Genomic DNA, 14,105 nt, shown 5'->3' with positions numbered 1-14,105 from the left:
TTCCAACCCTTTCAACCTACTGTACATTGTAACTCACCCGACTATTCCCTTTGTTCCTGCTGATCTTTCGCACGCCGACCTTGCCACAGAGATCCGTCGTGTCGACATGGGTGCCGCCGCAGGGGTAGACCTCGGCGCCGACGATGCGGACGACGCGGTACTTCTCGCCGGGGGCCAGCTTCTTGACGCCGCCCTCGTCCTCGCGGGGGATCAGGCGCTCGAGGCCCTCGCGCGCAAAGTCGTCGCGGTCCCAGAACTCGATCTCCACGGGCATGGCGCGGGCGACGTACTCGTCGACACGGCGCTGGATGGGGTCCTTCCACTTGCCCTCGATCAGGCCCTGGAACTCGCACGCCGCCGAGTCCGGGAAATGCGACGCCTTGAGCTCGTCGAAGTTGGCCACCTCGTGCTCCAGCAGGTGTCGCACCGCTGCGCCAAGAACGTGGCCCGCCGTGTGCAGCCGCGAGTAGAGGAGTCGTTTCTCCACGTCGATAGCCTGCGCGACGAGACTGCCAGCTGTGAAGGTTTGAGCCGGGTCGGCGAAACGCCCTAGGTGCAGGACCACGCCGTCATTGACGACGTCCATGCGCACGGTGGACACGTCGAATCTTGCGCCGTTGGTGGACGATGTGATGGAGCCCGTGTCGGATGGCTGACCGCCGCCTTGGGGGTGGAAGATGGTTTCGGCCGTGGTCACCACGAGGGAGTCCTCATCTGGTGCAGTCTTGAACAGCTGCCGGCTGGCTTCGGCGAGTTGTTGGAACGGTGTGATGGATGTGACAAGCGTGGAGAGCGTGTAGAGTTTCGCATTGCGCTGATAGGCAAGGACCGTCCGGGGTAGAGATGTCGACATCTTCGATATACTGGGGGAAATCTCGGCCTGTATTTGATAACGGATGTCTGTATTCAGTATCAATTATATTGAGATGTTTGCCCTTTCTCGAGTATGTATGCGCCTTTGCTGGCTTTTATAGGCGTGGGCTGTTGATGAACTTTCCCTTTCTATGACTCTGACTCCTTGTCCGTAACGCAAAAGCCGACGTCTATTGTGTGTTTTGGAATGCTGTACAGGGCGTAGGGTGAAGAAGGACTGGGAAAGTAGTAGAAGAGAAGTTATCAAAGGGCGCTGGTAAAAACCGTGGCACCTGCCTGAATAGGCAGTTCAGCGGAGACAACGCCGGTGTCTATAAAATATGTATATTGGTCAGGCCGCGCCAGCACACCTGGATGTCCATTACTCTCGACTCGCAAGGTGTCTCTCTGCTTCGCCAATGATATCATGTCCAACAAGCCACTGGATCAGAGCCGGATGTGGAAATGGTTGAGTCATGTCCTCGGCCGGGATGACCAGAGGACTGTCTTCCTGCAACTGTTTCTCCAGCATCGCTTTCTGGGCCCTCCATATCCGGTCTCTTGCTTGTTGCATCGGCCCATCTGGCAGTGCAAAGGTGGTCGCGTTATCACGCGAGATCTCCTGTATTCGCTCGCACCGGGCTTTGCGGAGGTGCTCGTAGTCTTTTGCCGCTCTTGGAAGATCAGCTATCCCTGTGCAAGCAGCCACGCAAAGGCCGAGAACTTCGGCGTCCTCGAGCGATGTAGCGGCACCCGAGGCAGCGTGTGGCGCCATAGCGTGACAAGCATCTCCCACAAGAATAACACGTCCATTTGGACTCGACCACGCAGATAACGGGGGAAGTTCAGCAAGTACCCACTTGGCGCAGCTTTCCACGGCATCCAGCACGGCCTGAACAGTGTCATGGAAGTCTTTGAACAGCTGACGCATCTCTGAGACATCGCCTGGTTCATTGTACTTGCCCAGCGGAGCGTCACCAAGGTCGGGAATCGTCATCACCAAGTTGTAAAACTTGCCCTTGGCGATCGGGTAAGAGATAATGTGCTTGAACTGACCTGGCCAGGCTTGTTGACTTTGATTGTCTACTAGGGCAGCAGTCACTGGGGTTTTGAGCATCTCCTCGCGGGGCACCAAGGCTCGATAGCAGTAATTCTCCGTTCTTCGAGGGAGAACGTCCTCCAAGCCAGGAATTGAACGCCGAGTTCGTGAGTGAATACCATCGGCCCCGATAATCAAATCTGCGCGCAACGACCTCCCAGCCTCCAAGGTCACCTGAACCTCTTCGACATCGACCGAAACGACTTTTTGCCCAAACTCGATCTTGACGCCGCTGGCTGTAGCGGCTTCCGCAAGTATCTTCTGGTAGTCGACTCGATGGACCAGCCAGTGAGGAGATCCCCTCAACCGCGCAGAATAGTTCTTGACATTGGTTGGGATGATACCGATAAGCTCGTTGTTGTCATATCGTCTGATCTCTGTGAAGTCCGGACATGTTGCCACGGCCTCAAATTGCTCTCCCAGTCCCCAGCTGCTGAGGATACGAGATGCAGCGGCAGAGCACTGAATACCAGCACCGGCTTCGGTTAGGATTGGACTGCTTTCGAGAATGAGGATCTGGTGCTTTGTCTTCTGAGAAAGACTGATAGCGGTTGCCAGACCAGCAATTCCGGTTCCGATGATGATGATCTGAAATGAAGCCATTTTCCTCCCGTGTAACAAGCAATTGATAGGATGTCGCTCGGGAACGAATGATGATACTGGACACGTCCAGTTTCTGTTATATGAGTAAGTTAGGGGCAGGATACAACATGGTTGCCGTGATCTGGAGATAAAGCACTCCTTCTCTCGTTATGGGCAGATCTTAGGCTCCGTGAAACTAATGCATATGTCAAGTCTCCGACGACCCGTTCGCTTAGAGCAAGATGGAGCCCTACAGCTGCTTCAGCAATTTTGGGATCATTACGTGTGCATTTTTTGTCGGATGTGCCATGAAACTCACTCAGATGTCGAGGGTCAAGAGGAGTCTCGCTGGATGCCATGGCAGCAGTCAGGAAAGCTGAGAATAGCTGGTGGACAGAAAAAGGAGGCACATATGGAGGATACAGTATCTTGATCGCGTTGGTCGCGTTGATGTCAAGCTGCCCGGAAAAGAAAGTCTGCCGAGTTTGGCGCTGTCGCGCAATTCCAACTCCCCGGCTTCGTTCTGGGCCAGTTTGGACACGGTTTGGTTTTGCAGTAGAGTAGTGATATGTGCTCAATCATTGTCTGACTTCTACTTCACTTTGTTCGAGTCTGCTGGTTAGAGTCAGTCACCTCACTTCACCCTCGTTTATAGTCATGGAGCAGGAGCCAGAAACCCCGGCCTCTGGGTCGCCCTTGTCAGATATCGACTCAGATGAATTTCCCGAAGACGTCAAATTCCACCGCAGATCGCGTTCTCATTCACGGGACTCTACTATCTCTGCCTCAGACGACGAGACCGCATCCGCTATGAGTGCTACGGCGACAGCCCTGGACATGCCTCCCGCCAAACGTCGAAAGACGGGGGCTTCAAGCTACGATCATGCCACCCCTCAGTCAGCTTCGACCATCATCCCTCCGCGCTCGCCAACGGGGTCAATATCAAGCGATTCTTCAGGCTCGGTGCCTACGTCGCCTTCATTTGCCCACCTGGGTCCTACCCATCCCTTGTCGACGGCGTATGCAGCAGCGCAAGCCAACCCTGAAAATCCCGAAATGGCAGACTACGTCCAAGTCACGAGGTGTCTCTGGGATGGTTGTACCGATCAAGAGCAAGGCAACATGGACAACCTGGTTGCTCACATCAGCGACGTCCACATCGTGCCACGGCAGAAGAAGTACTACTGCGAATGGGAAGGTTGCGCTCGCAAGGGCCAGCCGCACACGAGTGCCTACGCATTGAAAGCTCACATGAGAAGCCACACGAAGGAAAAGCCTTTCATGTGTGCTCTGCCTGAGTGTGACCGTAGCTTCACCCGGTCTGATGCCCTTGCAAAGCATATGCGTACGGTCCACGAGACCGAGGCTTTACGCCCGAGTGATCCGGTGCCTAGGGGACACACTGGCGGCATTTCGAACGGGGGATCTTCTGGGATTCCGATCAAAAGGCTGAAGCTGACGATGGGGGGTAAGACGAATGGCGACAAAAAGGCTACTCTGGTCGGAGAATTGCCCTCTCTCCCAACGAGGCACACAGTCTCTTTGATGGGAATCAATCCCGATGATGTTGCAATGGCGGACGATGATGGATCAGAAGAGCTTGTGGACGCAGTCGACGTGGATAGTGTTCCGTTGTCTCTGCCCCTTGCTCCAGACTACTACCCGACCGATATTTGGGATGACATGGACGAATACGAACGCGGTCTTCCTCCCTCACAATGGTTCCGGCTCTTGCGTCGACAAATACACTGGGCTGAACAAGAAGGTCGCGACCTACAGCAGGAATTGGAAGATCTACGGGCGACAACGGAAGACGCCAAGGGAAACCCGGTCCGACGGGGCATGGGAGACGAAAAGGGGGCCGATGAGAACAGGAGGCTGGAGTGGCTGCGGTCGGAGGAGCTATTGGACGCCGTGTTACGAGCTGAAGTTGGCCAAGTTTTGGCCATGTTCACTGATGAGAAGGTCAACGATGATCAAAACCCGTGGGAATTGCTCAAAGGCCTGGAGGCGCTTACAACCACCGCGGTCTCGGCAGCTTCAGTATCATGAAGTGATTGATTTTCCAGGCGGCTCCTGGATGCCCAAGTACATACATACATAGGACTAGCGATCCCTTCCCCCCAAATTGAATGAGATCGTGTGATCACGAATTGATATCGGACCGTGCGTGCTTGGACGGGGTCTGACAATCCTTTCCGCTGCGAGGTTCTTTCCACTACTACAGTAGACCCTACATACTATTTTCCGACAAACCCGAATACGAGAACTGCCATTTAAGGGGAAGCACTGGGGGGCACTTGACGTGAAGGGTTAGAAGTGAGATATTTTTCCACGCCGGCTCTGACGTGCTCTGATCTGGGGCACAAACGGAACTCCAAACGAAGTTCGGCGATCTGATACGTACATGGATATCACTGATTACTGATTATCAACTAGTAGAGGACCTAGGTATTCACGCAGAAATGCATGTTCATGTTGCAGATGCTGCGTACCTACGGTGAACGGGGACCGTATTGTCCGGATTGTCAGCACTTAAAAAACCAAAAAAAAAAAAACAAGAATCATCTTCGGTTCGGAACTTGGAAAATAATAATGGGGTATCATATTAGTACAACTACTCTCGGTAAGGTAGGTGTGTCTGTGTGATAGGAGGAATTAAATCTCGCGTGGGGATGCCAGGGCAGCATGAGGATGAGGATGAGCAACCTAGGATGCTTTTTGTCCACAGGTTTGTCATTGGGGGTTGCGCCGGCTGGAGAAGGTTTCGAGCGGAAAAGTTTGGATGGGATGCGGGATGAGCGATGACGATGATTATGGGCACGGCACAGATAAGGGAAGGGGAAATGGATGATGGGGAGGGAACTTTTGGCAGGGAATGAATGCAATTTTTTGCTGCGGCAAAGAGAAGAAGTGCCCAACTGGTTGGTTATTCGTGGGAAGATTTCCTGGTTTGTATACTCGAGATGTCAGACTGAAAGATCTATTACGACCCCGACAGCCAACGAGGGCCGTCTTTACAAAATAGCCCCGGATTGAGCCACGGCAAGCCACGGCAAGTACCAGCCTCACTGCAGAATCAGCCTCGTCTGGAAACACCCCCCTCTTTGCCATGGGTCTCCGGGCGCACAAAGGAAATTATGGCATTTCGGTGTTCAGGAAAAATAGTGGAAGGATTGGGCACTTTCAACCTTCTCCCGAGTTGAGAGCAAACGATGGCCACGTCTCCACCGTATGCATGATGGCGCAGAGCCTCAGTTCGTGTGAGTCACACATGCAGATTCACTGCAACCCAAGAAGCCGGCGGTTTCATAAGCGGTGCGGTGGAGAGGGAGTTCAGTCCGCGCGCTCAATGGAGATATTGGGGTTTGTGCTTGGAGATTGTTTCAATGCGCCAGCTTGTTCAGATGACCAGCCCTCAATGGTAAATAGGCATAGACCGGCCCATGGCACGCTCCGGAGAGAGAGCTCAGGCGCCTACACAGTAGAGTACAATGCCAAAGGGCGCGTTACTCCATGCAGGGGATAGCCTAACGCGGAGCACTTTGGTCGTCCGTCCCAAAGGTCTCAGTCGGCAGCATGAACCACAAGTGGAAATCGCTGTGGGATCGTCTCTGCCGCGAACCGGCTTGGGTAGGAGCCAGTCCAATCATGGGCCAAAGGTGGCCTTAATGTCCATGGCAATGCAATGCACTTTTGTGTTCGTCTGGTTGACCCGTGAGAGCACTGGCATTGGCTCCCGTTTGGGGCTTCATTGCATCCCATTTATGCCCCAAGGATCGTTGTTTCACCTTGGAAATACTGTAGGTAGTTTGACAGAGCCATTTGTGTGATTTCATGTGCCCGGTATGCCGGTCCAAGCGTGGTTCGAGGGGGACAAATTGAGTTGCAGCTAAAAGCACGATAATTAATCCTGGTTTGTCTGCCTTGTGGCTAGCCAAAGCGAGCACTTCCAAAATGGGTCCTGGGTCAGCAGCGGACCAGTTCCACAGGGCACTTTGTGTGGGAGAATATGCTCGTGCTCTGGGTCGCACAGTATCCCAGTGCCGAGATCCTCGTCCCTGGAAACTCAAGATGTGTCAAGATACCCGTAGATAGTGCTTCCGTGAGATGGTCAAACCACCCCGGTATAAGGGAGGAAATGTGGCCTTCTTCATCGTCAATTTCGCAATTACAAGCAACGTCCACATGGAAGTCTCTTTCGAAGAATTATGAGTCATTTCGTGGTGGGCCACAGAGAGGGCTCACTAGGCTGGCACGGCGGCACCTGCGGGGGGCCCACTAGAGGGGATGTAGGCGCTTTCTGTTGGCTACGTCTCCCTCTAGCGTGACCGATGAGGCCCGGGTTCGCATTTAGTGGCGTCAAGGCTGACCAAAGCCTCCACGGATTGGGCACCTCCCCAGGCGTGCCCAGGCACCTACAGGGACGCCCACGGCTCAACCACTCGTTCGCCCACAGAAATCTGAATTATTATAATCTTCGCCTTGCCCCCCTTGTGGATGCCTAGACCTTCTTTCTTTTTTTCTTCCTCCATCCATCCACCATACATCCTTACAACAGCATCAACGGTATCACTGCGACTCACAGGCAATGGAGTCCTTCTGATCGTCTTCGGCTTCACCTTCTATCTCGCTCAGGCAAGATAGGACCAGTCACCATCCCCGTCACTGCTCCTCTTCACTCTCAACTCACCCCTCGTCCACAGTCTCCTTTTGGAGTACCTGTGAACATCCGGCAGGACTTCGTCTTCGCTCCCAGCGTAACGACTTCTCTTCCTCCAACCGCCACCATTCCCGCGTTGGACTTCACATCCTTCACCACGGATCATCCGCAACCATGGCGTTCCTCAACCCCAAGTTCATCCACTGCATCGTCGCAGAACCAACAGCAGCACAACTTCAATCAGGACTTTCAGCTCTTCGCCGCTCCGGAGACCCCTCTCAGGATCTCTCCTCAAGCCTCGCGTGCGCAGGCGATATCGAGTACAGCCCCTAATAACCCACGACTAGCCCAGGCTCGGCATCTCTCCATCAATAACAGAGTGTCTCCAGTTCAGTCTATCTCGTCTCCGTCTCACGGGCATCTCTACTCGTCACCCAATCACCGGTCTTATCCCAGTCTAGCATTGCAAAACCAATCCACTCAAGAGAAATACCTGCGCCAGCTTGTTCATTTGCAACGTCTGCCGCCCGTTCCTCCTTTTGATTCAACAACTGTTCCTCGTAGAAACTACTCGGCTCCCAACATTCCGCAAGGTACTTACGATCAGAGCCCGAGAAATCGGGCGAAATCGCTAACTGTGTCCTCAGGCGATATGGCTACCGCCTTCGACTCGATGTATCTCCCGGGAGGCGATTTCAGCGCCTCCCATGACGACTTCTTGGACTTCGAGCCCAACTTCCAGACCAACCACTTCACCACTGTTAACTCCGGGGTCAACGATGGCACAATTTCGCCTACCGATCTGTTCAAGGACGACGCTATGATCATGTCGGCCCCGCCATCGGCTGCTTTCCCTAACCTGAGCACTCCGGACTCGAGCTTCTTGGAGTCTCCCGCCATGGCCAGCAGTGGTCTCAACACATCCCCGCTGGAAGATGGGGAACTCGATGCCACCTTGAACTTCGCCGAACTTGACAGCATGATGCCACTTTTTCCTCAGAATAGCATGGATCAGTTCGCCTGTCAGCCTTCGGCTGTCGAGCCTTTCCTGAAGTCCACCAGCGCTGTCAACTCTCGAACGGCCTCTGCCGCCCAAGAGACTGGTATGGTCCGCCAAAAGTCCTCGCCGGGACGACCGCCCTCGCAACCATATCATACTCGCAAGCGTTCCGAGACTCACGGTGTCTCCAAGGCTTCCAAGGCTCGCAAGAACTTGCCAGAAATCACCATCGAAAGTGATGATGACAAGGAGACTGCCAAGAGGAAGAAAAACACTGCCGCCGCTCGAAAGTCTCGTCAGCGAAAGCAGGAACACGCAGAGGCGGCCGAAGCGGAGATTCAACGTCTCCGGGCCATCATCTACCGCCTTGGGGCTGATCCTGATGAGGAGAAACAATGAGCAAGTTTCTAAGAGTCTTACGACGATCGTTGATGAATCATGGAATCCAGGTGTGGACCTGAGTGGCCTTCTCTTTGAAAGGCCTTGGTTATCTTTTTGCAAGTGCAATCGGACGACAATTGAAGCTGTGACTACCACGTTGGTAGTTGCCGACACAGCAGCATGACGCTTGGGGTTGGGGTTTTATCAGGCTGAAGCCAGGAGGGCTGCCTCCCCTTAACCGCCACGTCTACTTTTTCTCCTTTCGATGTTTATGATCTATTGGGACCGCACAGCGATCATTGGGGTTGGTGAGCTTCTGCCCGACAAGGCGGCTCAGGCTTCCCCTTACCTTTACCGATATCGCTACGATTTCTTGTTACTGATGATGGTCTGGTGGCCTTCGAAGAGGGCGTAACAGCAATCAATCTTTGAATGGTCCTGACGGGCTTGTCATGCAGTCTTTCTGATTTGTGCTTAGTTTTTATTTGGCGACAGCGACCGAAACGGCTTTCTGACCGTCTCCCCTTTTGTTTTCTCGATACTGCAAAAAAAAGGAACTCTCCTTAGTGCTGCGGCGTCCTGCGAAGGGGATTGACTCGAGGCTTGTTTCATGGTTGTGTCTTTTCGTGTTTGTTCGTCCATACATGAACCATCACGGATGGAACTCATGCTTAGCAGCGTGGGTTGAACGGGGATGTGTTTGTCCACTCTTTTGCATAGTCTGATCAGATCTACTACTGCAGGCAGGGCTTTCTACTCAAGGAGCCTTGTACAGCAACCTCCATTCTCCTATTCAGGGGAGCACTTGGGGTGTGAAATGCAACTCAGTCACTTTACTACTAGCATATTGTAGTTCTTACTGTGCATTCTTCTTCTCTTCGATACACCCTCATCACTGCTGCAACTAACTAACTACATCACCGTCCAGACGGGGGGTTATCTTCGGTCGAATTCTTTGTGACGACCCGGGCGTGTTACACAAGAAGCGTAATAACGTAGCACAGCACAGCACTCTCCCCCGGTGACCCGGTGAGGTGGTGACCCATTCGTTCTAATGAATGACCTTGTGTCCAAGTCCCGTCACCACCTGTAGTTACGAAGCCGCAGTGGTGCTGTGGTGACAAACAGTACATGGCTTGCTTGCATGCTTGTTTGTTTGTTAGATGGTTCACATTGGTTCACCCGAGTCCTTCTTCCTCCCTTTTAACCGCGCTTTCTTGTCGAGGGTTTTCCTCATAGGCTGGCCATCGATCACTCGATCCATCCATCCATACGTTCTGGGGCACCGATGCGCAAGATGGAGGAGGGCACACGAGGAGGCTCGCAGGTGAACCGAGGCCGGCCACCTCATCTCATCCTCGTATGGGACATGTGTACGAAGAACAAGGTAGGTGCGAGGAGGAGAGGTATGCTATCCTGTTGACACCAAGTCCTCCTCCTCCTCCTCGTCATCGTCGTCGTCTTCGTCTTCGTCATCGCACCCTCGAGAATCAGCGTATGGAGGGGGTTTTGTTTGGATAGGCATGATTCGGGGGGCGTGTGGAAGATAAGGAGCTGTAAAGGTGTGTGGATGTATGTGTGAGCATATGCGAGCATGAGCAGATACAGATCTGATACAGGGAAACACAGATATAGCCAGAGCCAGACAGGATTCAACCTGCTACTCCCATGAGCCAACCCCATTGACACATCGTTCAAATGGTGCTCACTGTACACAGAATCAGCCACTTTCTTGCAATTTCATGTATTAGTTATTACTATCCTAACGCTTGGTTCTGCTTTGCATGGTTCACTGGCTAGGTGTTCTGTTGTCTGTCTTGTTCCTGCTTTGCAATCATGATTCCTGTTCAATTGTCCACCAGTCTTGATCCAACCTGTCGATTTTACTCAAAACTCGTGAACATGGGACATTGTCACAAGATGTGCGCCACAAGATTTCCCGCAGTGTCCCGTATCGCCGAGGATCAGGTCGAACTGATAAGCCTCCCTTTTCCCTCGCGACGGTAAGCCTGTTTTTCCTTGCCTTTTCCACCAACAACTTTGCGCTTTCGGGGGTATCTCTTCTCGTAAGGACAAGACTTTGCCTAAGTGGGGTATCTGTACTCAAAGCACAAAACCAAGAAAAACAAAATCCACGATAACTCAAAAAAAAAAACAAAGCAATTTCGATCTAGTAGTGCGTGGGGTATCCTGAAAGAGAGCAAATGCATAACAAAAGGAGTGATGTCCGAGTTTGTCGTCAGTGGGCCTAAACAGGCCGGGGGTATCTCAAAAGATCGATACGGGAAACAGAACGGACTGATGGAGATCCAACCGTGTCACGCTACCTCGAAACCGCGAGGCCAGAGAGACGAGAAGGGCTTCGAGGAGGTACCGCCGGAGGAGTGCTGTAAGTCTTCTCGTCCCACCACTTCTCGAATTCAACTGGACTAGACGCTCGAGACAGTCGAGATGGATGTGATAGAGATGTGCGTGGAGTCTTGTCTCTGACCTCGTTGGACCTTCAAGCGGTTGCCTTGACCTCTGGGGCTGTCGTAACCACAGCTTCGGGCATGGTCTGAACGGGCTCCGGGACAGGTTCAACGGGCTTGGTCTCGGCAGGTTCTGCAGCAACAGCCGGGGTTTCGGGGACCGGAGCTTCAGTCGCGCTGGCAGGGGCTGCGGCAGGCTCAGCAGGAGTCTTCTCCTTTGGTCCCTCAGACTTGATCGCTTTGCTAGCGCGACGGACAAGCTGGCCAATGAATTTGCCACCTGGGAGAGGCGACTTTTCCCGCTTGGGCTCAGCAACAGTGTCTTCGCCTTCTGCGGTCTCAGGTTGCTTCTTGTTGAAGAAGAGAGAAGTGCGGCGCTTGTTGTCACGGGCAGGGCGCTCTTCGGTGGCAGCAGGCGTGGTCTCCGCGGCGGTCTCGGTGGGAGCAGCGGTTTCGGTTGGCTCGGCGCTGGCGGCAGCGACAGGGTCTTTAGCGATGGCCTCAGCAGCCTTTTCCTCTTTGGTCTCTTCTTTGATCTCCTTCTTGCCTTCAAGCTTAGCTTCAGTCTTCTTGATGAAGCTGATCAAACCGCCCTTCTTCTCCGTCTTGGGCGCAGCGGAGCTTTCTGCGGACTCTTCAACTGGAGGAGTGGTGACGGTGTCGACCGGGGCAGTCACAGCCGCAGCGTCGATGGGCTTGTTCTCAATCGGCTCCTCAATCTTGGGAGCGGTCTCCGAGACTGGAGGAACGTCACTGCTTGCCATGGCATCCTTTTCATTCTTCTCGGTGGTAGGGCTTGCTACGCGATTTCTGAAGAGGCTGCCGAAGACGGAGCCACGCTTGCGGTTCTTCTCGGTCGGACTCGCATCTTCCTTCTCCTCTTTCTTGTCAGTGGCGACAACGGCGGCAGGCACTGAGTTCTGTCAGAATATCACGAAATAAATTTCATTGGGGAATATCTTACCAGCACTGGCTGTGGCGGCCTCAGTTGCCTCTGTGGTTTCCTTAGGTTCCTCCTTCGCAGGAACTTCTGGCTTCTCCTCTTTCTTCTCAGCATGTTCTTCCTTCTTGCTAAGGAGCGTACCGAAGATGCTGCCACGTTTCCGCGACTGAGAACGCTCAGCAGCAGGTTTTGTAGCCTCATCCGCGTCACTAGAAGTGGCAGCAGCATCAGCAGCGGCAGCGGCAGCGGCAGTAGAGGCGTCAACCGACTTCTTGGGTTCTTTGGACTTTGAGCGGGAAGCTTTGACAGCCGCTGCAGCAGGAACAATTGTGGGTTTGGCTAGAGGTGCATTAGCTTGCCATCCTTCACGGAGAGTGACGTATATCAATCAACCTACCATATTCCTCGACGTTCTTCTTATAGCTCTCACTTCCAGTAATCTCTTCTTTCAAGCTCTTTGCCTCTTCAATAGCCTTGTCAACGGCAGCAATCCAGCTGTCCCGTTCTTTGGTCGAGGATGCCTCAAACCGGTGGACATGAGCACCGGCCTTGAAGGAGAATTGGAGGCCTTCCTTGGTAACAGTCGAGGCATCAGACTAGTATGTGGTGTCAGCAAACGCAACGCAAGCTTTACTACTGGTTTAAACCTACCAAATTGATGATACCAGTTGGCGTCGCCTTGTCCTCCGCACGCTTGGAGTAGAAGAGCAATCCCTTCCCGGTCTCTCGTGCCCATGCAGCATCGGAGTGTTTTGTGTCGGCCTTCTCGGACCGCATGAAATTGGTCAATGACTCGGCAGTGGACGGCTCTTCTTGAAACCAGAAGTAGTGCTTGCTGAAGATGAATTTCCTGTAATCCGCAAAGTCAGTCTTGTTTGTCCCCCAAGTTGATCCACTGGCAGGCAAGCATACTTGAAGAAAGTTGGCTCCTTGTATCCCAATACACCCTCCGTTGCAGGGACAATCTCGGCAGCCTCATCCTTCTTGACCTCCTCGGTTGTAGCAGCGGCTTCTTCAGGGACAGCAGGTGCAGTCTCAGTCGCCTCGGTGGGAGCCGTCACAGTTTCCGTGGGCTCGGTCGTGGTCTCTGGTTGTTCGGCGGCAACCTTTGTAGGCTCGACGACTGGTGTCTCTTCGACGGGCTTGGGAGCTTCGACAGACATGGTGCTGAATGAAAGGGAAGTATGTTACGGGTGGAGATGCTCAGATGTTCGTTCAAGATAACAACAACTTGAAGAAGGAAGAGAATGTCGAGAAAGAATACTTCAGAGCGAGAATAAGTGCTCTGAAAAATAAAGTGGATATCGAGGGTCTGGTCAAAGGGTGAAATTGACAATGGCAATCAAGGACCACAAGGCTTTGAACTGGCAGTCACGTTTCCAGGGATTGAGGATGAAGAAGTAGTAGCAGGAGATTTGAAGAGGACCAATTTTGTATGAGAAGCAGGAAGGGATTGGTTTCCAGGCAAGATGAAGGGAGCGAGATTGACAGCGGGCAGGCAAGAGGAGTGGTGTGAGATGGGATGCCTCTAGTTTTTGTCCTGTCTTTATCGTTCCAGTTCGATTTGTTTGGGGCTGGTAACGGGCTCCCTTCGGCGGCTCCAGTCACGTAGGCTACACAGGGCGTTTAGCGGGCAAGGAGATTTGAAGGCGCCCCTAGGCAACGCGCTACGAGGGCGGACTCCACCCCTGCTTGCCTTGAACCAAAACTAGCTCGCCCACGCCCAGGGTTGCTCTGAATAATTTAGTGGAGAAAAGCTGTAGCCCTCCAAGCCCCTCCCACGCTAGCCTGCGAAATAGCCTTAGCACTACTGGCCTGCGGGTTGCCCTCGCCACTTCTGCTGCCGCCCACATGTCTCCCAGGAAACAAAATCACATCAACGTTGTCCGATGAATCGACACGACGGTTTTTCATTAGTTATTGCGCCCTCGATAGAACGTACATATGCGAAGATGCACGGGGAACCCCTCCAGAGCACCGCAGTCTATCCGCCAATCGAGGAAAGTTTCACCACTGCAGTCAGCAGTCAGGAGGACCATTGACAAACACGGCTATCGCCATGCTTTCCACGCCTTTTTTCGACGCCAAGGGAGGCCTCCTGCAGCATCCTAAGG

The 14,105-nt window shown here is 53.3% G+C and overlaps 5 protein-coding genes across 5 annotated transcripts; 2 read left to right on the top strand and 3 right to left on the bottom strand.

Moving 5' to 3' along the window:
• Positions 1-16: 16 nt before the first annotated feature.
• On the bottom strand, positions 17-853 carry AYL99_05773 (hypothetical protein; the record flags this gene model as incomplete). Its single annotated transcript, XM_018837285.1, has 1 exon — positions 17-853. The coding sequence occupies one exon, from the start codon at positions 851-853 to the stop codon at positions 17-19; it is 837 nt and encodes a 278-aa protein (XP_018694138.1).
• A 381-nt stretch (positions 854-1,234) lies between these two features.
• AYL99_05772 (hypothetical protein) lies at positions 1,235-2,554 on the bottom strand (the record flags this gene model as incomplete). The annotated part of the gene is made up of 1 exon (XM_018837284.1): positions 1,235-2,554. One exon carries the CDS (start codon positions 2,552-2,554, stop codon positions 1,235-1,237), a length of 1,320 nt encoding a protein of 439 aa, XP_018694137.1.
• A 636-nt stretch (positions 2,555-3,190) lies between these two features.
• On the top strand, positions 3,191-4,585 carry AYL99_05771 (hypothetical protein; the record flags this gene model as incomplete). Its single annotated transcript, XM_018837283.1, has 1 exon — positions 3,191-4,585. The coding sequence occupies one exon, from the start codon at positions 3,191-3,193 to the stop codon at positions 4,583-4,585; it is 1,395 nt and encodes a 464-aa protein (XP_018694136.1).
• Positions 4,586-7,848: 3,263 nt separating this feature from the next.
• On the top strand, positions 7,849-8,595 carry AYL99_05770 (hypothetical protein; the record flags this gene model as incomplete). Its single annotated transcript, XM_018837282.1, has 1 exon — positions 7,849-8,595. The coding sequence occupies one exon, from the start codon at positions 7,849-7,851 to the stop codon at positions 8,593-8,595; it is 747 nt and encodes a 248-aa protein (XP_018694135.1).
• Positions 8,596-11,080: 2,485 nt separating this feature from the next.
• Positions 11,081-13,154, bottom strand: AYL99_05769 (hypothetical protein; the record flags this gene model as incomplete). Its single annotated transcript, XM_018837281.1, has 5 exons — positions 11,081-11,961; positions 12,013-12,330; positions 12,389-12,587; positions 12,643-12,841; positions 12,904-13,154. The coding sequence occupies 5 exons, from the start codon at positions 13,152-13,154 to the stop codon at positions 11,081-11,083; spliced, it is 1,848 nt and encodes a 615-aa protein (XP_018694134.1).
• Between the last annotated feature and the right edge of the window lie 951 nt (positions 13,155-14,105).

Source organism: Fonsecaea erecta (genome assembly GCF_001651985.1).
Source record: "Fonsecaea erecta strain CBS 125763 chromosome Unknown Scaff4, whole genome shotgun sequence".
NCBI classification, from domain to species: domain Eukaryota; kingdom Fungi; phylum Ascomycota; class Eurotiomycetes; order Chaetothyriales; family Herpotrichiellaceae; genus Fonsecaea; species Fonsecaea erecta.
This window is presented reverse-complemented; position numbering and strand designations above follow the sequence as displayed.